General features: G+C 36.5%; 1 protein-coding gene across 1 annotated transcript in view; it reads right to left on the bottom strand.

Moving 5' to 3' along the window:
- Rpn1 (regulatory particle non-ATPase 1) overlaps window positions 1-25,518 on the bottom strand; it is a 283,451-nt gene that overhangs the window by 244,122 nt on the left and 13,811 nt on the right. Inside the window, exons 3-4 of the mRNA XM_090372974.1 lie at window positions 21,160-21,324; window positions 6,405-6,526 (exon numbers count right to left, since the gene is read on the bottom strand). Of these exons, the coding sequence (XP_090229100.1) occupies window positions 6,405-6,526; window positions 21,160-21,324 (287 nt within the window). The remainder of the gene's footprint in view (window positions 1-6,404; window positions 6,527-21,159; window positions 21,325-25,518) is intronic.

The raw sequence follows: 25,518 nt of genomic DNA, 5'->3' as shown, positions 1-25,518 counted from the left end.
AATGTGAAATATTTTTTGTAATACGGATAGGTGGACTATAACCAGGTTATGTCTGCCAGGAGCAACTATTAATGATGTCACTAACAGATTTTCAGATTTTAAGGGGGAAAGAGAATATTATTATTCACGTGAGGACTAATGATATATCTGTATGGTGCGAGATAGTTGGAAGTAAAGGTATAATGAGAGTGGGAGTAATCTACAGGCTAGGTGATTGTGAAGATTATGATGAGAGCCTCTTATGATGCGAATGGAATGGGCAAGTAAGCGTGAATGTCTTATTATGGGTGATTTTAATTTGCCTCTAATTGATTGGAGCAAATGGGAGAGAAACTCCACATGGGGGACAAAATTTTTAAATCAACTAGATGATTGCTATTTGTATCAATATGTCAGGGCAAGTAACTAGGGAAAACAAAACTCTAAACCTCATCATCACCCATGAACCAGATGACATAATAGGGCTGACAGTACAGGAACCAGTAGCAGGAAGTGATCACAGTTCTACAGTGGACAATGAAGAGAGAGGGGTAGCAGTAGTTAAAGGCAAAGGAATGGGTTATAACTTCAGGAAAGGAAATTACAACGGCTTAAGGTGCTACATGGCCTCTAGTAACTCGGTAGATATCTCACAGAGAGCGAATACAATTGAACTAGGGTATACCTTAAAAATATTAATCACAGAAGCCTTGAATACATATATACCATTAAACAAAATACTCCATGAGGAGGATTCCAAGTTGGATGAATAATGAAGTTGCCATATTACTTGAGCAGAAAAAGATAGCATGGAAAAGTTACAGAGCAATAAAAAGTACAGAAGTATATAACAGCTACAAATTGATCTGAATAGTGTCACAGAAAAGGTTAGGTTGGCAAGGGCAGATTATGAGAAATCGCTGGTAAAGAGAGCAAAGGGGGGGTAAGGAATTCTTCACATATATAAATGCAAAGAAGAGAAGAACAAACCATAAGCAAAACCCTTTACGTCAATGAGAAATTCTGGGAGTGAAGTAAAAAAAAATGTAATTAATAATGTTGAAATTTCACATGTTTATTCAATAAAAAAAAAAAAAAAAAAAACTTTCGAGCCTACAGGCCAGTAAGGCTCCTGAGGTTGATGGCATATACCCTATAATCTTAAGGCAGGCATCACGTGAGTGCATTGAACCATTGAGGCTAATTATGTGAGCATTAATGAACTCAGGAGTGATTCCGTTGGATTGAAAAAGTGCCAATGTCTCCAATACATAGATGGGCGTACAAAGATGGGCAAAAGTTGTAGCCAACAGCTTTGGCAAGAGAGCAGAATGCTCAGCTGCCATTAGGGAAAGAATGCAAGTTTTGTTCTCTTAAGCTGTTCAAAATCTAGTTTGGACTGATTAATAACTGCTTTACAATTGTTGCGAGCTTTGGTGTAGGCAGAAAATGAAACTGAAGATTTGGAAACACACCAATTACGACATGCAACATTCTTCTCTTGAACATCCTTTTCACATTTACTGGAAAACCAAGGTTTAGATAAACGACGAGATTTTAAAGTGGAGTGTGGAATAAAAGATTCTATTCCTATAAGAATAATTTCGCTGGCATGATCTGAGCAAACGATAACATCAGAAGCTCTGAAACAGTAATCTGACCAAGGAAAACAAATCTCGCAGGTTATCCCATTTTGCCTTCTTGTAATGCCAAACACACAAGGTTGGGAATAGCCATGAGATAAAGACTCCATTGGAGAAGAGACAATTTTTTTTATTTTTTTTTTTTTTATGTGAACCCCAAACACGAGAGGTATTAGAACCTATAGTACTTAGTATCGTGCTTGGGTTGGAGGTTGGCAAGACGAAAGAAGATATTTGTTGACATTGGACTTGAACTTCTGTAGACTGTAATTTTCAGGAAATACGAATGAAGGAAGGTTGTTCCAGAAAATGGCAGTTGAATGAATAAATGAGGAAGATGAAAAGTTGGTTCTGTGGGTTTGAAGTTGGACAGTAAATGGATGTTGGCTGGTGGCGGCACGTGTTCGGACTGTTTTGAAAGAGAGAGCGGGAATTATAGAAGCCAATTCAGAAGAACAGTGCCCATGGAAGTATCTGTAGAAGAGGCATGCAGCAGAGACAGTACGTCTATGAGAAAGCGAGTGGAGAGACTCTGTTAGAGATGAATCGTTAATTAACCTAACTGCCCTCTTCTGAATGGAATCGAGAAGCCTGAGAGAGGTTTTGGGGGCACCACCCCAGATGTGAGAACAATATTCCATGGCAGGGCGGATTTGCGATTTATACAGAGTGAGCAGCTGTTTGGAAGAAAAGTAGCGCCGAGAGTGAAAGAGAAAACCAAGTTTTTTAGATGCAGAGGAAGCAATATTTGTAATGTGCTTGTGCCAAGAGAGTTTAGAAGTCAGGGTAATCCCCAAAAGAGAGATATCATTTTGCCTAGAGATCCAAGTAGTAATCCTTCAGGTGCCTAAAGGATCACTCACTTCGACCATGTACTTAGAAGGGTTGTTTGTGAGAAAAAGATCAAGTGTGTTGGCTGTATGGTTAGGATTGTCCGGTATTCTGGTAGGTAAATGAACAAACTGTGTGGGGTCATTAGTAATTGCAAAAGCCTCATCATCTCGACCACCTGGGTTTGTGTGATTAGAGAATGGATGCCAGCTGGAGTTGTGAACATTAAAATCACCAGTGAAAATTACCTCACTGTTAGGAAAGTTGGACTGGAGAATGTCAAGTTCCAAAGGGAATATTTTATTACATAAAATATTCTCCACTTCCCTGATGCTAGACTCACCAAGATTGGCTACCTTCTGTGGGACTAGCACATGTTGCTCACAATTATCCCTTCATGCTGCCAGATGCGCTCGCTCTCTCTCTTTCTGTACCTCATACAACAGCATTTCCTGTGTCATTACATCCAACTAAAGTCATATCTGTTGAAATACTATACTGCCTTCAGCTATACTAGTCCCCCACCCACCGAAGCCAAGGCACCCTCACTGCTCTGGGTCACATGTTTGGGCCATGAAATTTATAAAACATTGAACATCTGCCACTAAATAGCCTCATTCTCCAAATCCCAGTTAAAATAACAGTTATGAATTATGTGACAAAAAGAGCTGGAATAAAATACGAATTAATAAAAGGTATGCAGAGGGAAATCAAGAAACATTAATTAGTCCAGTAACACTGGTCAGCAAAAAAATAAAATAAAATAAAAATAAATGTTTTCCCCTCCCTGATAAAGTTCACAGTGATTCTTGTAGATTTGATATTGTTGAATTCAAATATTGCAACAATATTGCTAAAAAAAACCACCAATTTTAAAGGAGAAAGGATTAAAATCAAAAACTAAGTTTCTAGTAAAAAACAATTTCAGATATTTTAAGAAAATGTTACATACAGTACTAAATATTGAACAATGGATCTATTAATCTTATTCTATTTACAAAAATGTTTATCTGATAACGATAACAAAGCATTTATTTTGTTGTTTTTTGCCTTCTTTAATCATCCACTGGTGTCTCCATACAAGATTCCAACAGTAGACTGCCAACATATTTGCATCCAATTTTCCCTGGTATCTTTTTCTCATTTGAGAAATATCTTGATGAAACCTTTCAGTGTTCATTGGAGACCACTTACAAGTTTTCAGGTAAAAAGTCTAAATGGAATGTAGAAACGAAGCTTTAAAGACATGTTGCATCCCAACTCTGTACACTAAAATTAGCTCATCCACATTTCATTGTAATTTCATTATTTTTCATTGCCTAAAAAGTTCTGGCAGATGGTTTCTAATGCCTTCCAGGCTCTCATTTCTATAGCACTTAATTTTTCAGTGAATTCCTCATCTTGGAATAGCAGTTTGATTTGAGGAGCCAAAATGGCCTCACTGATTCAAGGAAAGTTTTGCCTCAAACAGGAAAGTCCTTTTTTTTTGTTCATCGCTTTCAGAAATATTTTTTATCAAACCTAGCTTGATATGCAACAGAGGTAAATATTGACTTAACAACCAAAGGAGAATGTGCCACGTTTTTCTGGCCTGGCGTAGTTTGTGAATGATCTGGTCATTTTTTTTACCCAATCTGGCAATCCCTTTGCTCAGCTGTCCCACTCACATAAAAAGCAGCAGTATTTAACCCATTCACCAAAGCTACCAGTTTTAGGTCAGCACAAATATTCCATTTGTATTCTTGATAGCAAATTTTTTGCAAAAGAACCTGTAGGTTCTTGTACATTTCCTTCATGTGAACTGCATGGGACAACGGTATAGATGAATACTTATTTCCATTATGGAGTATAACTGCTTTCAAACCAACCTTGGATGAATTGATGAAAGTCTCCACTGCTCGGAAACATGCTCCAGATGCAATTCTTTTAATAATTTCTGGACACTGTTACAATAAACCAAAGCACCATCCATGAAGTAATAGGTCATTGTGTTAGATTTCCTCTTCCTATAAAAAGACACCTTGACACCCTTTTCAAGAAGATTCCACTGTTGAAGCTGTGATCCTAGTAATTGAGACTTGGTTTTGGAGAGGTCCAAATCTCTGACCAAACTGTTCAATTCTGAGTGAAAGATCAAGTATCAAGAGTTGAAAAGTTTGGATCTGTACTTGTTCTGGGTTCTGCTTCTTAAGTACTTGACTCTGATCCTAAATCAGTCAAGTACTTAAGTTTCTGATGGCTTTGGCATCGCATCATCATGAGGAACCGGTCTTAAAGCAGAAGATGAGTTGGGATACTCTCCTTCAGCGTTTCCCCAACTTTTTTAGTCATGGAACACTTTTCACCTCACAACATATTCACGGAACACTTACGAAACACGAGTTTACCAGGAGCCAAAAGAACTGTTTACCAATATTTTATTGCATACGATGCACTGTACATCAGGAGCATCTTTATTTCCAACACATGTAAACCCAAAATTCAAATAACTGTCATAATACTTTTGTTTTGGTCTTTTATTAGTTGGTTCCTGTTTTTTCACTTCGGATTTTTGGGAAACAAAAGGCTGCAATTGTTCATCCTCACTTTGAAGTGTGATAATAGTGTTCATTTCCATTGACCACAGTTGCACTACTAGAAGTACTTTGCTTCTCGTTTTAAAGTTCCTTTTTTCGACCACAAATATTATTATATTTGTGGTAGAAATATTTAAAAATATTTTAATGATAATATTTCGAAATACTAATAATTATCAAAAAAAAATGTATACAAGAAAGTGAGGCGCTTCCGTAGCCAGGTCGGCAGGAGCAGCAGTGCTTAGCACACGCTTCTTGATTAGACCGGGGTTCGAGCCCGTGACCACCAAATACGGAGGATGCGGTAAGGTCAGGGAATGACCACCGCATATCCGTGGAGCAATATGGCCTTAGTTGCTAATGCTCCTAAAAAAAAAAAACAAGAAAGTGAGTTTAGTTATGATATCGGTTCGCTTCCTCCTCTCTTTCAACCTGTGTACTCCAGGCTAAATCACATACGAATGGCATATTAGATCACTACATTGTTACTTTTTCGTAGGTGTCATTACCTCTATGCATACTTCTCTACGCAAAGACCGCCAAAATAGTGTTCCGTGGTCAATTTGACTATTAGTCTATGCCAGTATATTAATAACCGAAAAAAAATTATGTTAAATATTATAATGATACAAAAGTGGTGTAAGCTACAAATATGCAAAATTTATTTTTATTTATTTTTTTTCATTATTAATTACGATTTTTCACAGAACACTTGTTCACATCTCGCGGAACACAGTTTGAGAAACACTGCTCTACTTTATGCTTAAATTTACCAGAAAAACCAAAAATATTGGTGATGCAGATGTAACAATCATTTACGTGGATTCAAGGTTCCCACCATATCACTGGAACAGCAAAAAGCATCAATTTATGAGTACCTCTAAGCCAGTCTGTTAATGTCCTTAAACATAAACTACAGGAAATTTTTGGAGCTCTTACTTTATCTTGATTTCTGACCTTGCATCCAAAATAGAGTGCATAGGCTTTCCTCACAAGTTGACAGTGCATTCTGCTGTGATTTTAATACCACTTCTATGCAAATGTAGCAAAGGCTAACAGGCTTATTTTGGCAAGAATGCAACAAAAGAACACAATTAAGAAACTGTAGATTTTTATTTCTAATTTAAACACAGTTCATGATTTGCACTGAAACACTCTTTCGCTTTGTTCACCACTTGCTTTCTGAAACACAAAAATGCTTGCTTGGTGCAGAAAACACTCATATACATACATACATACATATATATATATATATATATATATCAGTAGAGAAGTTTCTACCAGGCTCACAATGTTTCTAGAGAACTCTGTCAAAAGTTCTCTATAAACAGGATTGCCTTAGATTTGAGTATATACAGTAACCAGACACTCTTACCTCACATATTCGTGACCCCAAGATCCTATTTCTTCATGTGATCCTAATAAACGAAATTTCAAACATTCCCTTTCTTCACTCAAAGTCATGGCCAAAATGGAAATAATGTCAGCACAGAAAACCTAAATAAATACGAATTATGTAATTATAACTTTCACTTCATCTCAATTCACCATTAATAAGTAAATGTTACAATTTATTTTATAAGGCACAAAAGAGATCATCACACTTAAAACATTATCATGCATGAGTTGGCAAATGAGTCAGTTATGTACATAGCAAAGTTGATACAAAATACACCAATCACAAAATGAATTAAGTCACCATAGTATACTTCGATCAGTACTTGAAATAAACTGCACTGCCCACTAGTATGATTGGCATGTTTTACTTGTTCTATTCAACTTATTTGTTTAAACTATAATGGCATTACTAATTTTTTTTTTTTTTTACATGGAACAGCAGAGGTCATGTAGAGCCATTTAATGTTACCCTGGAAGTTATTTTATTTTAATGTAAAGCATAAATTTTTATGTAACGCGTAGACTCCTGCTGAATGGAACAAACAATCTATACAAGGAGAGAGAAACTAGCAAACAGGTATTTTTGACAAAAAACAAAGAACATGCAGAATAGTATTGTCTCCCTTAGTATAATCACTTGTAAACTCATTAATGGCATTTAGTTACATGAATCCACATAGAAAATTATATCATAAAAAAATATTCTGCAGCTCATAAGAGATCATTTCTGTCATAATCAGTATCACAAAAATTGGAATCTAAAAGATAAAGAAAGTATAAAATGCATCTGCTGTATCTACAGCAGTGGTGTCCAACCGATGGCCCATGCGGAATGTGAACTAAAACAGCATTTTAAATTTTGTTAATTATCAAAAATATATTTCTCATTATGTTTTGTTCAGTAAATGTAATTGCGTATTGTACTTAATAAAATTTTCAAATATTTTAAATTTTAGGTGAATCACTCGGTGCAACCCGCGAAACAAATCCAACTCTGAATACAGCCCCTGTGCGGGAAAAGGTTGGACACCACTGATTTACAGAATCAGCAATTAAAGCAACTAGGGAGGACATCTTTCTAAAATTAACTGAATCAACAAAACCAGAACAGATAAGGATCATCTTTGTTTGCATGCATCAAAGACTACCAATTAAACCACTTTTTTGTTTTGTCTGTTTGTTTTCCACTCTCATAGCTTGTGAATTTCAAAAAGTGTGAGCTCGTGCATTTCTAAGCAGGAGGAAAATGAGGTTTTTGATCCAAAACAGGTGAACCTGTATTGGCTCAAAAAAACTGAAGTTTTCTGGGCCAAAACAGGAAGTTTTTGCAGAAAAGCAGAATTGCTTCTGAAATACCAGGAGACTTTTTAGAAAACACATTTTTATTAAATGCTCAACCACTATAAATTAAATTTCATTGGCAAAATACACATTTTATATTAAAATATATCCACAGAATTATTCACCAATATAAGTATGCTTTTAAACATTAGCTTACCTAACATTTTTCTGCCTATGGATTTCTGTTTGGCTATTCCATTAGACACAAACTGATTTTGATTGCTTCAAGAAAACTGCTATTGCAGACTCTGCCCTTGTCAAAAATGCTGAGTCAAAGTTTTGTTCATAACAATGGCCCAGCCGTCTAGACTTTGTTGTCAAGAGCATTTCCAAAACTTCACCTGAAAGAGATCTGAATGTAGTTTTTCTATTTCTAAAACAAGTATTCTGAGTATTGAATATTCTCTCATGATCAGCACTGCTGTGGCGAATTGTTAAAACACTAGGCATGACTTGTGATAATTTGATATATTTCAAGCTGCCTCATACACTTGTCAATTTCCCCAACTAAGAACCACCATATATCAATTCTTTCTTCTTTCATAATAGCATCTGGAAGAGTCTCATGCTGAACCTAATAGAACACACTGCAAAACATTGATTTTTTTCATCTATTTCTTTATTTTTAACATCGCCAAGAAGTACAGGAAACTTGTTGACAAAAAATTTCAAAATTTGAATATGATGCACTGCCTACTAATGAAATTTGTGTTATTTCAGCATTTATAAGAACATTTTTCAATAGGAACTTGTGCACCATGCAGTCAATCACAAAGAGCCACAAAGTACTTCATAAGGCAAAAGAATAGAATCCTCTCCACTTGTTTTAGACTCTCCACAACCTTGCCATTAGAAATGACTATATTTAAATTAGAATCGTCCTTCTGGCTTAGTCTGCTATGGTAATTAATTCCCAAAATGGAAGTAGAAAATTAGGAAACTGATGGTAAAATAAAATAATGTAAGGTATGCAGGAGTGAAAAGCTATATTTCAATTTTCAATGGCAGCATACAATTTAAACAAATAAGTGCACTACTTTATTCAAGTCAGAAGACAGAAACATAAGACTTTCTATACAAGCAAACATAACATGCCTATAATTATCCTATAACATGCCATAACATGCCTATAATTATTGCTTGGCCTGTTAAGGATGACTTTCATCAAACTTCTTTCCAGGCCCCATAGTTTTTGCCTGGAGTTCATTCATTTGTTTTCTTTCAAAAGTATTGGATTGAGAACTGGATTTTGAATGTAAGTTGGTGCCATTCACTGATTCCATTGCAATTCACAAGGAATTTGGCCAATGCATGAACAGCAATTGCAATTCAAAGTGAGATTTATGAATAAAAGTTTTAGAGGAAAAATTCCATCCTTGAAATTAAGTTAAGAGAGCTGTGACACAGCAGCAAATTCGTAGTGACTCCTTACATCCTAAATCTGTCTCTGTAAAGGTGAGTTGTGCAGGCTATCATTATTTGTGGGTGGGTTTGGAAGCAAGGGTAAAGTGAATCTCACAGGTCGGTTTGGAATTCAGTGGCATGGAGATGGCAGGCTTATAGTGTTTTGTAGAATAGTGCATATATGTGAAGGTAAATATTGCTGAGAAAAGATTGGATTTAATAGGGCATAGTGCTGTTAATTAAGAAAAACATAAAATCAAAGGAAGTGCACCCAGTTAATATAGATGAACAGTGCTCTGTTGAGTCAGTTTGGTGCGAGATAAGCACTGCGAAAGGAAAAATAAGGGTAGGAGTGTGTTATAGGCCTAATGACTTGAATGAGTACAATGAACAATTGTACAGAGAAATAGAGTGGGCCAGTAAATCTGAATGTCTTATAATGGGGGATTTTAACTTCCCAGATATTGACTGGAACTTGTGGGTTGGTCACTCACACACCAGTCAGACTTTTGTGGATTTATTGGATGATTGTTTTCTGCAGCAGCATGTTCGAGAGGCAACCAGAGAAAGTAACACTCTTGATCTGGTTATTAGCAGTGATCATTCGTGTATTAAGAATTTGCAGATAAAGGAACCACTAGGTGGCAGTGATCACAGTGTGCTGAAGTGGGATTTACTCAAAGAGGTAACTACCGTCAGGGGTTAAGGAAAGGGTTTTTGCTTCCGTAAAGGGGAGTACAGTGGTCTCAGACAGTTTTTAAATTCTGTACAGTGGGATCAACTGACGATGTTACCAACAGTAAATTCTAAGTGGGAAGCATTCAAGGAATTAATCGTGGAAGCTACTAGACTTTATATACCGATTAAGAAATATCGTTCAAGGTTTAGGCTTAAATGGTTATCAAATGAACTAATGAGACTCGTGACAGAGAAGAAAAATGCATGGGATGCATATAAATTATCAGGTGACGCAGAAGCCTGTGGCAGATATAAGCTAGTCTGTAATCAGGTCACAAAGGAGGTTCGGCAGGCGAAGGCGGATTACGAGAAATCTTTGGCAAAGGATGCTAAGAAAAACAGCAAGGATTTCTTTACTTATATAAACTCTAAAAGGAAGGGGATGAATATGATTGGTCCACTTGACATCGATCGTTCGACTGTTGATGATCCTGCTCAGATAGCAAACAAACTGAATGAGTATTTTGCATCTACATTCACACGTGAGGAATTATTACAGTTTGAAAATGGAAGAAGGTTATCAAATTGTAGCAGTGTGCTTAATGATTTTGTAATAACTGAGAGCAAAGTGGAGGAGAAATTGTTGAAGTTAAACATAAGAAAGGCACCTGGGGTGGATGGGATCTATCCAGTTATTTTAAAGGAGGCGGCAAAGCAACTAAGCAAACCCTTAGCCATAATTATGAGAGCATCCTTGGACTCAGGGGAGGTTCCCACGGACTGGAGATGTGCAAATGTGTCCCCAATTCACAAAGGTGGATCGAAGGGTGACACGAGTAATTACAGACCAGTTAGTTTAACTTCTGTTCCGGGTAAAATAATGGAGTCACTGGTTAAAGATGCATTGCAGGATCATCTAGACAAGACCGCAGCAATAATTCAAACACAGCATGGGTTTGTTAAGGGAAAGTCTTGTCTGACAAATTTGATTGGTTATTATGATGTGGTCACAAAGGAACTGGATGCAAAAAATAATTTTGATATCATATACTTGGATTTCAGGAAAGCTTTTGACACTGTTGCGCATGGAAGACTACTGTACAAATTGGAGCAGAATGGTATTAAGGGTAAGTTGCTACAATGGATAAAAGGATGGTTAAGTGGGAGAAGACAGAGGGTGGTAATCAATGGGTGCTGCTCTTCGTGGACTAATGTTATTAGTGGAGTCCCACAGGGTTCGGTGTTGGGTCCACTGTTGTTTTGTGTATTTATCAATGATATTGATGAAGGTATATCAGGCTTAATGTTGAAGTTTGCAGATGACACAAAGGTTGGCAGGGTTGTTAATGACAGTAATGGCAGTGTGCTACTGCAACAGGATCTAGATAATTTGGGCAGATGGGCTAAGAAGTGGCAACTGAAGTTCAACCTTGACAAATGCAAAGTACTGCATATGGGTAGAAGTAACCCCAGAGAAACGTACCAACTGTGTGGTACTACACTTAAGGTGGTAGAAAATGAAAAAGACCTGTGAGTAATTGTGCAGTCAGATATGAAGTTTTCTGAGCAATGCAGACAGGCTGCTAGGGCAGGTCATGGGGTTTTGTCAATGATATATAGGAATTTTGCTAGCAGGGAAAAGGAGGTGATTGTCCCTCTGTATAAGGCAATGATCAGGCCACGCCTTGAGTACTGCGTACAGGTCTGGAGGCCTCATTTTAGGAAGGATGTAGATTTGCTTGAGCGTGTACAGAGAAGAGCAACACGATTGGTGAGGGGAATGAAGGGATTCTCTTACCAAGAGAGGCTTAAGTTCTGCAAATTGCAGTGGCTGGAGACTAGGCACCTGCGCGGTGATCTGATTGAGGTCTATAAGGCCTTGAATGGGTTGAGCACGCTGAATTCTGATGGGATCCTTCCACTTGTTCAGATTACGAACCTACGGGGACATAAATTCAAATTAAGAAAGGACAGATGTAGAATAGATGTGCGGAAATTTGCCTTTAGCCAGCGGGTGGTTAATTGCTGGAACAAACTTCCATCTGTCGTTGTGGAAGTTGATAGGTTAAATAAATTTAAGGAGGAACTGGACAGGCATTTGGAGGGAATGGTGTGATTTTTTTTTTTTTTTTTTTTTGGCTGATGCTGCATAAGCTCCTACACTTGCTTTCTTGCATCATGTGCCACTACTACTACTACTACTACTACAGGATTCGGACCCTGGCTTTTTTTCACTCTGTGGTTGAGTTAGTCTACGTCAGGTGTGGACAGCAAGTTATTCTATATATCTGTACCAAGACAGTACATTTATATTTACCACAAACATTTATTTCTACAACATGATAGGTATAGGCATAGAAGCTTCATAGTGCACCAGTACTTTAAGTCATACCAGCTCCAAAAGTAAGGTTCCTGGTGTTGATAGCAATATACCCTGAAATTGAGGTAGGTGGCAAGAAAGTGCATTGAACCATTATGGTTAATTATGAGGACATCAGGAGAGATTCCCTTGTATTCCCCAAAATACATAAAGGCAGTTTTAAAAGTGAAATGAATAACTACCAACTGGTCAGTCACACTTCAGCGATAAAGAAAATCATGGAGGCAATCATCAAGAATACAATAGTGTTATTTAGATATAAATGAAATTCTGTAGGAAACACGGAATGGTTTTATTAAGAGAGTTAAATTATGTTTAACTAACCTGGTTAGCTATTTTGACACAGTCACTCATGAGCTGGATGTAAGATATAATTTCAACATTGTTTACTTAGATTTCGGCAAATCATTTGATTCAGTCCCACATGAGAGGCTACTGTCTAAGCTGGAACACATTAGAAAAATCCTTAGGTGGATTGCAGTGCAGGGTAGGAGGTAGCAGTTGTGATTAATAGTTACTCTTCAAAAATGGCTAACATAAAAAGTGATGTTCCCTAAGGATTGGCACTGGGACCACTGTTGTCTTTGATTTTCTTACATGACATTGACGAAGAGAACTTGATGCCAAAATTTGCAGATGATGTCAAGATCAGTAGGATACTTGATGATCAATGCCAAGCAGAGCTTCTTCAGGACAACTTAAATAGACTTTAGGGATGGTCAGAAAAGTGGAAACTCTGTTTTAATGCAGCAAAATACAAGGTCATGTACTTGGGGAATAGCAACTCCAAAATAACTTATACTCTTAGTAGGGTTGAACTAAAGACAGCAGAGAAAGAAAGGGATTTTAAAGTTAAAATACAGTCGAACAGAAAATTCTCCAAGCAATGTAAACAAGCAGAAAGAGAGGCCAGGCCCATGGTGTCCAATTGATGGATTATTGACCACTTGATTATCAGGATAGGAAGTCATAATCCCATTGTACAAAGCAACTGTATGAATACTGGAACACTTGGAATACTGTGTTCAAGTGGTTTAGATGTGGAGACCATACCTAAAAAAAAAAAAAAGGCATCAAGCTTCCTTCTTCATCCTCACTTTGAGGTGTCACAATATTGTGTGTTCGTTTTCATTACTAGAATTGCTTGCAATACTAGAAGTACAGGGCTTTCCAATAGTAACGCTCGATTTTTGTAACGCAATAAAACAAATTGTGAGAGTGATAGTGATCTATTTTTATTTTTATTATGAAGTATATGTGTTAACATTATGCTTTAAAAATTATATCAGATAAATGTCTGCCGCGGCTTTGTCTGGTTTGGTTAATCCTGGATACCCAATTGGTGATGACGTTATCGCATAAAAGTGGCTCAATTTCAGCAATAACGCGCCTAATGTTGGCCTTTAAGGCGGCAACCGTCCGTGGTTTGTTAGCATAGACTTTGGATTTTAGAAAGCCCCAGAGAAAAAAATCCAGTGGCGTTAGGTTGCAGGATCTGGGCGGCCAATTAACGTCACCATTTCGCGATATAACGGAACCTTCAAATTTCTCATGCAATAGTATTACTGTATCACGTGCCGTATGGCACGTAGCACCGTCTTGCTGAAACCAAATGTTTGTTAGATCGATTCCATCCACTGCAGGCCAAAAAAAAATCTCTTATCATAGCCCTGTATCGCTCACCGTTGACCATAAGTGCCACTTCTTCGTTTTCGAAAAAATACGGACCGATTATTCCGCCGGACCAAAGTGTACACCATACCGTAACTTTTTCGGAATGTAGTGGGACCTCATGAATCTCCCGTGGGTTTTCGTCGCTCCAAATTCGGCAATTTTGCTTGTTGACAAAGCCACTTAACCAGAAATGAGCCTCGTCACTAAACATTATTTTTCGCCCAAAATCAGGATCGACCTCCAACTGCTCTAGCGCCCAATCAGCGAATGCACGCCGCTGCGCATGATCGTTGGGCTTTAGTTGTTGGGTTAATTGCACTTTATAAGGGTGAAGCCCTAAGTCCTTATGCAGGATTCGCCAAGTTGTCGTCGAAGACAGGCCAAGTTCTTGAGCCCGACGCGGAATGGACTGTTGCGGATTCTCACGCACACTTTCCCGGACTGCAGCAATATTTTCAATGGATCTTGCGTTTCGCTGACGTACAGGCACTTTCAGATTTGCCACAGACCCAGTTGCTTCGAATTTGTTTATTAAACGGCGAATTGTGGATTCTGAAGGACGTTCGTCGACACCATAAACTGCACGGAGTGCACGAAACGTTTGACGAATAGAACATTGGTTTTGATAATAATTTTTTACAATTTCGACTCGTTGCTCAGTCGTGTAACGCTCCATAATAAAATGCAGAGACTAACTGAATGCGGCTACCAAAGATACCACCTGTGTGACTGTCGACTTCGTCATGCGCTGTTGCCAAACATCGAGCGTTACTATTGGAAAACCCTTTACTTGCTTCTCGTTTTAAAGTTCCATTTTTCAACCACAAATCCATGGTCATTTATTTTAATAATAATATTTCAATACTGATAATTAACAAAAAAAATTTATACAAGGAAGGGAGTTTAATTATGATATCAGTTCGTTTCTCCCTCTCTTTCAACCCATGTACTCCAGGCTAAATCGCATATGAATGGCATATTAGATCACAACATTGTTACTTTTTCATAGATGTCATTACCTCTACGCAAAAGCCTGCCAAAGTGTTCTGCAGTCTAATTATTTAGTCTATCCCATAAATTAATAACCGAAAAAATAAATAAAATGTTAAAAAATGGCAAGCTTTACAAATGAAAGAAGGTTTTTTTAAAAAATTTAACAGTAGAATTTTACTCAAGATAATATATAAAGCATTAACATATGCTGGGTTATGTTTTTACAAGGGGGGGGGGGGAGAGAGAGAGAGAGAGAGAGAGAGAGAGAGAGAGAGAGAGAGAGAGAGAGAGAGAGAGTGTGCATGCGTGCCATCATTAATGTAGAACAATATCTTTTAATATTGTTTTGCAATTCAAAATGGAGTATCTATAACTTTTTTTCTTTTTCATTGCAAATATTAATTGGGGAGTAATTTATATAATTTAGAGTGATGATTTCAGTTAAAATTATCACTCTAAATTGGTTCATAAAAAAAAAAAAAAAATCATGTTGACTCATGTTTTTATATCTACAATGCAAAGTTGACATGATGCATGTGCTGGAGATCAATTGTAACACCAACATGACAAGTTGTATTATAGCTAAGCACAGCAACCCCATACTTCCAAGTAAAGCAAGAGTTGTTTTTATTTTGGCCAAAAAAATAATAATTTGATACTTCGAAATAAAGCAAGTTTTCAGGAAAACCAATTTTCAGTATACAGCATTATAAACTGGTTACAAAGAATCTCAGCTACATAATCAACGCTTCACACATTTACATGTGTGAAGCTTTGATTATGTTCTGCTGCCATGGCTACGGAAGCTACACATGTTTCACAAACTGCTAAGTGGAATTTTATTTATTGATTTGGAATTGTTTTTCTCTAACTTTCGATTTACATTTGGTAGTTTAGTAGTGTTTTTCTGATTAATCTGGTGTATTTATTCTTTACTTTGCCTTTGTAATTGCATAAAAAAAACAAAGTTGACTTCTGTCAACCTTTGTGTTGTATCGATTGGAGAGTTTAAATTCCGCCGGCATTGTTTTCATATTGATATAGCAGACTGGAAGTTTCTACATAGCTTGTAGCAGTGTAATCAGTATCAGAAGAGGATTATAAACTATAATTTATGGCACTACTTATGTGTTTTAAATTTCTCCCCCATTTGGAATTTAGCACGCATTAAGTTTCCACGTGCACTGAAACGCATTTCGGGAACCCAACCTGTATATAACACAAGCACACTCCCTTTTCCCCCCACTATAGCTAACTGAAGACGAGGAATCTCGAAAGTCGCTCGTGCGCGACTATTAGCTTCTATTTTCTTTATTTTTCTTCATTTAATTAATTTAATTAGGCAACCATAGAATGGAAGGTGCACTTTCCTTTCTTAAAAATTTTTGTGGCCCACAACTTAGTTTTAAACCCATAATCCCTGTAAGTCATTAGAATCCTATAACCACTATGTATGTGGTAAATCTCTCCACCAGCTAAGTGGATTACTATGAGGTGAGTGCTGAAAATTAAGCTAAGCTATACACACGATTTAGTTATTACATTACAGCACATAAGGACTCCTTAAAAAATCAAGAGTGTTTTAATAATTTAAATTTATCACATAGTCTGTAATGTACGACATTAACATTTGTAGAACTTTTAGAATCAGGGTTTGGCATAGATTTAGTATCGCAAATAGCTTGCACAAGAGTTTGAATCACATAGGTTGGCAATAGATAGTTAAATTTATTATCTATTATAACTACTTAGAATTTACAAACTTAACTTTATAGCGTAATACTTAAACATATAACTTAAACCTGATAGGAGATAAGAAATACATACTGTAAGCTTGATACTGAAATATATATATATATAGTGTTATTACTGCATTGGGATATAAGTTTAGTGTAATATTTTTAATAATTATATTGAAATTGAATTGAAATCATGCCTCAGACCAGAGCAGCAAAGCAAAAAACTCAAGGTAGTAGGAGTGCTGTGGCTTGGAGGAGAACTGTTGGGGGGGGGGGGAATATTCTCTGAATCACAGCCTTATGAAATGTAGTGCTTGTTTGATGTTTGTGGACTATCAAGAATGGTACATGATATTGCCAAGGGAGATGTCTTACTGTGTGCTCAAAGTAAGGAGTGTGAGGAAGTTAGGTGCCAACTCAGCATTGCTATGGGCATTTATGAGAACTTGAACAGGGTGGATGCCCTCAAAGGATTTAAATTGGGGCCCATCAAGCTCTGCCCACATCAATGCCCTTGATCATCAGACAATATAGTGGCAATCCCAAAGGCAGAATGTGCTGGTCCCACAGGAACTAGTTAGTTTCAATGACGCTATCGTCGGGGAAATGGGAAATGTACTGTACAAAAATGATAGGTGGAATAGGACCAGGGTATATCTGCCAGAGGCAAATGTTGATGACACTGGAGAGTGGATAACATCTTTTAAGGGCACAAAGGGTGATATTATTATACACATTTGCACTAATGACAATAAGAGTAGGATATCTGCAACTTACTTCACAAGAACATGTCAATGTCAAAGTCGTGAGTTAGAGATAAATTTGAAAGTGCCAGCAATTCTGCCTAGGCTTGATAGGAGGGAGTAAACGATGATAGCCTAGTCAATCAATTTGACCCTGGATGGTTGTGCAAGGCTCATAGGGGTGGAATTTTTCTTAGCATTGTCTGTGCTTGTTAACAGGAGAGACTGCTTCTACAGGGATGGGATACACTTAAATAGAAAGAGTAAGAGATTATTCACTGATGCTATCGAGGCAGTGTTAGGTGGGTCAGAAAACTGCTAGCCTTGGAGGATACACAGGCTAAAAGATTAACAGTAGCCACAGAAAAAGATCAAAGTGATTCTTGCACCACTTCTAATGGAATGAGCAGCAGCCTGATGTTGTTGTTGTTATGTGGTTTTTAGGAGCATTAGCAACTAAGGCCATATTGCTCCGGGGATATGCGGCAGTCATTCCTTGACCTTTCCGCATCCTCTGTATTTGGTGGTCACAGGCTTGAACCCTGGTCTAATCAAGAAGCATGTGCAACGCACTACTGCTCCTGCCCACCTGGCTACGGAAGCACCTCGAATCACTCTGTGTAGTCCCCGAAAAAAATCTAACTTTGAATATGGCACCTGTACGAGAAAAGGTTGGATGCCACTGCAGTAGAAGGTGAACCAGAACCCATTGGGAATACCCCTTGATCTGCTCACTGTTAACCAGCATGACTTCTCCATATGGGGAACAGGAGGTCGGATAGGTTTTACCAGGTACCCCTAAGTTGTAGAATAGTAATCCCTTTAGCTCTCTCAATTCTTGCTTAGCAGCAGCACTAATTTCCTAAGTTGCCAGAAGTGCGAACAGTGCATACCAAGTTAAGTCTCTCCTAAGCCGTTCGTTATATGAAAATTTTCTTCGCTCAACAGAAACTATTTTAAATGTAATTTCCAAGGGAAATTTTAAAAAAAATTTTGCTATAAAAGGAGTTTGTTAAACAGAAGTCCGACAGAGTAATTTAGAATTCTAAAAATGGTTATAAAGTTTTATATAGAAAATATGTGTTTTATATAAGTTTTATATAGAAAATTTAAGGAATATTACAAATTTTGAAGTGTACAGCATCCAAATGTCACAGGTCACTGTTAATAAAGGTGCCGGTACACCGTACCATTGCGTACCGTCCCAAAAACAGCACTGGGAAAGCAAAAATATGAAGAGTGTGTATAGGCCTAATGATTGTGATGAGTACAATGAACAACTGTACAGAGAAATACAGTGGGCCAGTAAATCAGAATTTCTTTTAATGGGCTATTTTAACTTTTCAGATATTGACTGGAAATTGTGCATTGGTCACTCGTTCACAAGCAAGACCTTTGTGGATTTACTGGATGACTTTTCTACAGCAGCATGTGCAAGAGGCAACCAGAGGGAGTAATGCTCTCGATCTGATTATCAGCAATGATTATACATGCATTAAGAATCTGCAGATAAAAGAAACACTGGGTGACAGTGAACACTGAGTACTGATGTGGGATTTATTTAAATATGTAACTACTATCAGGGGTAAAGGGAAGGGGTTTTTGATTTTGTAAAGGTCACTATGGTGGTCTCAGACAGTTTTTAAATTCTATACTGTGGGACCAACTGTGATGCCTTGAATGGGTTGAGCAAGCTCAATGCTGATGGGATTCTTCCTCTTGCTCAGATTATGCAACTGAGAGGATAACAGCAACTTCTAAATGGGGAGCATTCAAGGAAGTAATCTTGGAAACTATTACTTCTTGGAATCTAGGCTTTTCAAACCAACTAAGAAATACTGTTCAAGGTTTAGGCCTAAATGGACATCAGATGAACTAATAAAACTCATGGTAGAGAAGAAAAATGCATGGGATGCATATAAATTATCAGGTGACACAGCAGCATATGGCAAATATAAGCTAGTCTGTAATCAAGTCACAAAGGATGTTTTAGGCAAACAAAGGCAGATTATGAGTAATCTTAGGCAAAAGATGCAAAGAAAAAGAGCAAAAGCTTCTTTACTTATGTAAATTCTAGAAGGAGAGGAATGAATCAGATTGGTCCACTTGATATAGATGGTTCGATGATGGTTGATGATCCTGCTCAGGCAGCTGACAAACTGAATGAGTATTTTGCATCTACATTCACACATGAGGAATTCATGAGGATTGTGCAGGCAAGGGGAGATGCTTAGCCTCCGTTTCATGCACCTCAAACCAGATCAGACACATCTAGTTGTGTGTGTCGGAGCATTATCATCTTGAAACATGACATTGTTTGTGGGAAAACAATGTTTGCACCATGGGATGAATCTGGTCACTCAGAATATCAAGGTAAACAGTGGCAGTAATTCAGCCATCAGGGTGATGACAGGGTCTGCCCAAACCACTGCTGATCCTCCTCCATATTTGACTGTTGCCACAAGACAGTCAGGATATGCAATTCCTCTAGCAGTCACCAAATGTAAACTCTCCCTGATGATGCTGAAAAAAAGTGGGAGTGATTTGTCTGAAAATATATTTCCAATCATAAAGTGTCCAGTTTGTGCTCTTTACATCACTGCATCCTCTTTCTAGCATCACCATCAGTAACGAGCCAACTGGCAATAGCAGCTCTGGCATAAATTTCAGCTTTATGAAGTTTTTGCCAAATTGTTTTACTAGAAACTGGATTGCTGAGACTGATTCTGCAGTTATTTTGAGGCAATAGTTTTATATTTTCAGGCTACAATCCTTTTCAGTGTCCAGCAGTCTATTTAAGTCAACTTCAATTTTCTACCACAATTTGTCCAATGAGATTTTGTTTTTCCATACTTGGTGAATGCAGGCTTTTGATATAGTTTTATATTTTCAGGATACAATCCTTTTCAGTGTCCAGCAGTCTATTTAAGTCAACTTCAATTTTCTACCACAATTTGTCCAATGAAATTTTGTTTTTCCATACTTGGTGAATGCAGCTTTTGATATAGTTGATCTAGATACATTAAACAAATCAGCAGTTTTAGTCACTGTTGCCATGACTAAACATGCACTAACAATTTGAACTCATTGAAATTCTGACAGGTCAGTCATTTTCTTCAATGTACCTTTCTATATCACCACTAAAATACTAAACATCAGCTTTTATCATTTTTCCATTTTATCAACTTTTATCATTTTACTATGGGCAAGAACAAAAAAAAAACAAAAACAAAAAAAAAAACTGAAAATTCATAAATACATTATACAACCATTCCAAAAACTACTACTTTCATATCATGTGCTTCCATTATTTTGTCCATCCCCTGTACATCTTCTTAAGTACTATATTTTACTTCTTTGGCATCTTATTGAAGAAAGCTGTAACAGTGTTTTGTTTCGCCTGTTCCACATATTTTAGGCAACACAGACTAGATGATTTCATCCAAAGAAATTTCATCAAATCATTACTGCAGTAATGTTTTAAAAATTCGAGATTGAATGAATGTACTTTTTTTGTGTGTGAAAAAGAAAGGAATAACTTTGGTGAGCAGGAGAACAGGTTTAAAAAAAGTCTCCATGGTAAATCCATAGAGTTGACAGCTATATATGCTCATATTATTATGAGTTAAATGTTTTCACATTTACTGATACATAGATTTTGTACACTTTTCTGAGGAAGTTTTGGATGAAAACTCTATATTCAACTTTATCATGCCTTTATACTAGCAACATATTATATTCTCATCTTAAAACAACACATTTGGTCTTCTATAAACTTACCTTTGTTTCAGGTTCTTTAATTTTATCATAAACATCTTTTAAAGTACCATAATGAGAACGAAGAAATTTTAAAGGTTTGGGAACAGATGTCATTGACGTTGTTGATGCTCTTATTTGAGTTCTAAGGCTTTCCAAAGCAGGCAAATAAAGTTTTTCATCATCTTCCTGTTAATTATATATTAATGCAATTATATTCAATACTATAAAAAATACAAAAATATAAATCACTATTTTAATGAGAGTATATATTTTAAAAAAATATATTTCATAATCAAAGTAATCAATCTTCTCCCCTCCACCAAGTCAAACACAAACCAGATAAAGATGTGGGAATGAAATAGTTTTAAAAAAATATTTAAATAAAATCTTTTCAGTTTTCTATACAAAACAAACAGAAAAGATTAATAAGCTGGAAAGTGCAAATTGTTTTAAGGTTGTAACTTCCAGAAATGTGCTTTAGAAAAATATCACAAATGCGCTCAAAATTGATTCTTATAGTTAAACATAGCAACTGTAAACGGTGAAAGTGTGTGCATTTTAATGATTTGAATTGGTTTTTTTAAAATTTGATTCTATAAACAATTGTCTCCAACCGGACAATTTTTTGAAATAACCACTGGACCACGTGGCTCTTTCAGCCAATAGCAGTGTTTGTAAACGTGTTGGCCACATGTTTTGATTTTGTATCCTTTAGTTGAAGTGATTTTGTGTTGTACTTATTTTCCATAAATGTATTGAATTCTTGAACATACGACATTGTGTAAACTGATAATACAGCCCCTAAAGAGAGCAGTAAGAAGAAAATTTCAATTAAAATTAAACAAGAAATAGTGAAAAAAACATGGTGTTAAAATTGGTTCATTGGCACATGAATATGGTTTTTCCCAGTCAACCATTCTACCATATTGAAACAAAAAGAAAACTTTAAAAAAAAAAATTAAAGTAAGTGATGAATCTGAAAGAGTCCAAAAGAGCAGAGAACTTATTATAGAAATGGAAAGGCTTGTTGCTGTGGATAAAAGAAAAACAAATGAAGGGCAATACAGTTCCTGGGCAATAAATTTGCAAACATGAACAACAGATTTTTTTTGAGGATTTAAAGGCTAAAAGCACCTTCAACTAGTGATATGCAATATGGGGACTTTAAAGCCAGCAAATGTTGGTTCGACCATTTTAGAAAAATGGTCTGATATTAAAAGTGCCGTAAGGCATGGAAAGGCTTGCAATACTGATTAGGAAACAGCTGAACACTTTAAGGTGGAGTTTCAAGAGCTCGTTGAGAAGGAGGGTTATCTTCCTCAACTCTTTAATACAGATAAAAAGGGCCTCATTTGGAAAAGAATGCCCAGGCAAACATACATCACAAAAGAAGAAGCCTCGTTGCCTGAGCATAACCCTATGAAGGATAGGCTTAATCTGCTATTAGTATCCAATGCCTTGCTGATTTTAAACTTAAACCAATGTTCGTTTACCACTCAAACTCCAAGAGTGTTTAAACAACAAAAGTTCATCAAAGGCAGGTTGGGTGACTTCTGGTGGTGTAACAAGAGGGCCTTAGTAACAAGGCAATGCTTCAATGAATGGGTATTTGAAGTGTTTTGTCCTTCAGTCAAAAGTTACTTAGAAAAGAACAAAACTTCCTTTAGAGGCACTGTTAATTTTGGATAGTGTTCCAGGCCATGATCCCGAACTTGCCCAATCTCTGGAAGAGCAATTTGACTTTGTTACTGTCATATTTCTCCCACTCAATACAACCTCTGCGCTTCAGCCAATGGATCAGCAAGTGATTGCCAACTTTGAAAAAATTACAAAAGAATATGCTTGCCAAGTGCTTTGAGAGACTTCAGGAGACAGGGCCATCACCTTAAAGGAATTCTGGAAGACCAGGTTTAACATCTTAGACTGTATAAAAATCATTATCAATTCTTGGAAAGAAGTTTCAGCTCAGTGCCTCAATGAAGCCTGAAAGAATTGTGGCCTTCAATCATCCATGATTTTGAAGGATTTGAAGCTGAAGGTGTTCTAGAGCAGGAAATTATCACCCTTGGTGAGTCCTTGGCTCTTGAGATTGATACGGAGGAGTTAATTGAGGACCATGGAAGGGAGCTGACAACAGAGGAGCTCTGGGAATTAGGGTAGATGCACGAGCATGATAGTGGAGATGAGGAACATGAGGCGGGTGACCACATAGCAACAGCTCAAGAAATTAAGGACATGTTTGCTGCGTGGGACATTGTGAAGAGGACAGTAAAAAAAAAAAAATCCAAATACTGAAATCACTGAATTGATGACTTGAAAATTTGAAGATCAGGTGTTAAGTTATTTCAAAAACCTTCAGAGAAAGCACCAAAAGCAAACCACTTTGGACAGTTTTTATACCATAAGTAGCAAGAGGCAGTGATCGGAAAGAACAACAGATCCTAAAGGTTTTCCTGGTATCTTGATGACAGAAGATTCTCTTTCAACGCCATTACCACACCACCATTGAAACAGCTTTTCCAGTGTCCATTAAATGAAAATTACCATTCTTGTTTTTTTAATGTTTATAATTATCATTTTGAACAACATTTCGGGGGGAAGGGAAATAAGTAAAAATGCAGCATCATCAGCATTTTTTTTTAATGTTTTTGCTTTTTAAAATTTGTATCATGTTTTAATGTTTATTCCAGTGTATAAAACGCACCAATTTTAGGGAGACTCTTTTTTATATCAAAGGTACATGGAAAATATGGTATTCAGTATTCTATATAAAACTAATACAATTTCCATTATAAAAAAAAAAAAAAAAAAAAACAACACCTTTTAGAGAGATAAATAGCTTAGTTGTATAAGGAAAATTTCAACTTTGCAATATTAATTCGTTATCTGGAGCAAATTAATATTGTAAAGCATGGGACCACTGTATTCTGTGTTCAGAAATCACAGACTGATACAGAAGAATTGCTCTCCATCTGGTTGAGAATTATCACAAACAAATGGCAGGTGTACTATGATTTAAATGTTACAATGAGAATGTGATCCATTGGTAGATTAGAGTCTCATCTGCATCACAGATGTGATAAGTTTATATACAGGCTGGAAATGTAACAGACTTGCAAAGAAGCTACTTACAAATAATCAAAACTGCAGAAGTTAAACAGATATGTGGTACAAATACACAACCTGCCAATAATCAAAATTGGGAATATGAAAGATTTACTGTACAGTAGACTCTCGATTCTCCGGGATAGATGGTAAAAAAACAAATCCCGAATAATCAATTTCCCCGTTAATCCAAAAACACAGGAGTCCCCGACCTACATAAGAGATACATTCCAGGACTTCTTACTTTGTAGAGTTTTACGTAACTTGGGAATGACTAGTAACATATTGCTACTATATTATTATTGACAAATCTGAATTCAGCGTAATACTTGTTAATGTTTGACCATTTTCATGCATTCTTATTAGTTTAATTTTCTGATCCAAATTGATGGCATTCCTTTTCTTGGTAGATTTACTAGTACTGCTGTCACTTATTCTCTTAGTTGGCACCATGATAACGGTCAAAATTAAATTTTCTGAAAAGAACTTCATAGGGTTAAGGTGAAAACTCACTATTATCACCCCACGCGAGGTCACATTTTAACTAAAGCACATTTCTGGAGGTCAACAAAAAACAATAAAAATAATTTCCACTTTCTGTTTTATTGGCCTTTTCTGTTAGCGCAATTTATTATAAATGGGCAGTAAACTCGATCTTATTGCATTTTCAATGATACCAATAGCTGAAATTCTGTTGGTTTTTACGTTATTATGATGAAGTGTGTGCGTCCCCTTCACTGAAATCTTCAGTCATATAAAAAAAAAAAAAACCATAAATAATTGTAAGATTCTTCTGTTGTTTTTTTGCTTGTTACTCCAATCTCACTTGTGCAATTTGTGCATGCCGTGATTGTCATTATTGATTGATTATTATTTTTTTTTGTTATTTAAATCTTACAATCCTAAAAAAAAATAAAATAATAAAATAAAAAAAAAATTGAGTGGAAACAAATTTACGCAAATCCGCAGTTGCGTAAGTCAGGGACTTACTATATTGAAAAATGTTCAGCAACCTACGTAAAAAATATGGCGATTGATAAAAAACTTACCACATACTACTGTTGTGTCCAATGCGATGCTTGCCTTTATGTTTTGCGATGTTGATTTTAAATCTAATAGCTTACCTTTATTTTTTACAATGTCGCGTATGGTTTGGTCACCAACGTTGTTTCATTAGAGATTTAACGGATGCACCATTTTCAAACTTTTGAATAATTTCAAGTCTTTGTTTAACTGAAAGCACAACTCTTTTGCGTTTACCCATCATTTTCGCGA

This window comes from Mastigoproctus giganteus, chromosome 4 (genome assembly GCF_048544385.1).
Source record: "Mastigoproctus giganteus isolate SK-2022 chromosome 4, ASM4854438v1, whole genome shotgun sequence".
NCBI classification, from domain to species: Eukaryota; Metazoa; Arthropoda; class Arachnida; order Uropygi; family Thelyphonidae; genus Mastigoproctus; species Mastigoproctus giganteus.
This window is presented reverse-complemented; position numbering and strand designations above follow the sequence as displayed.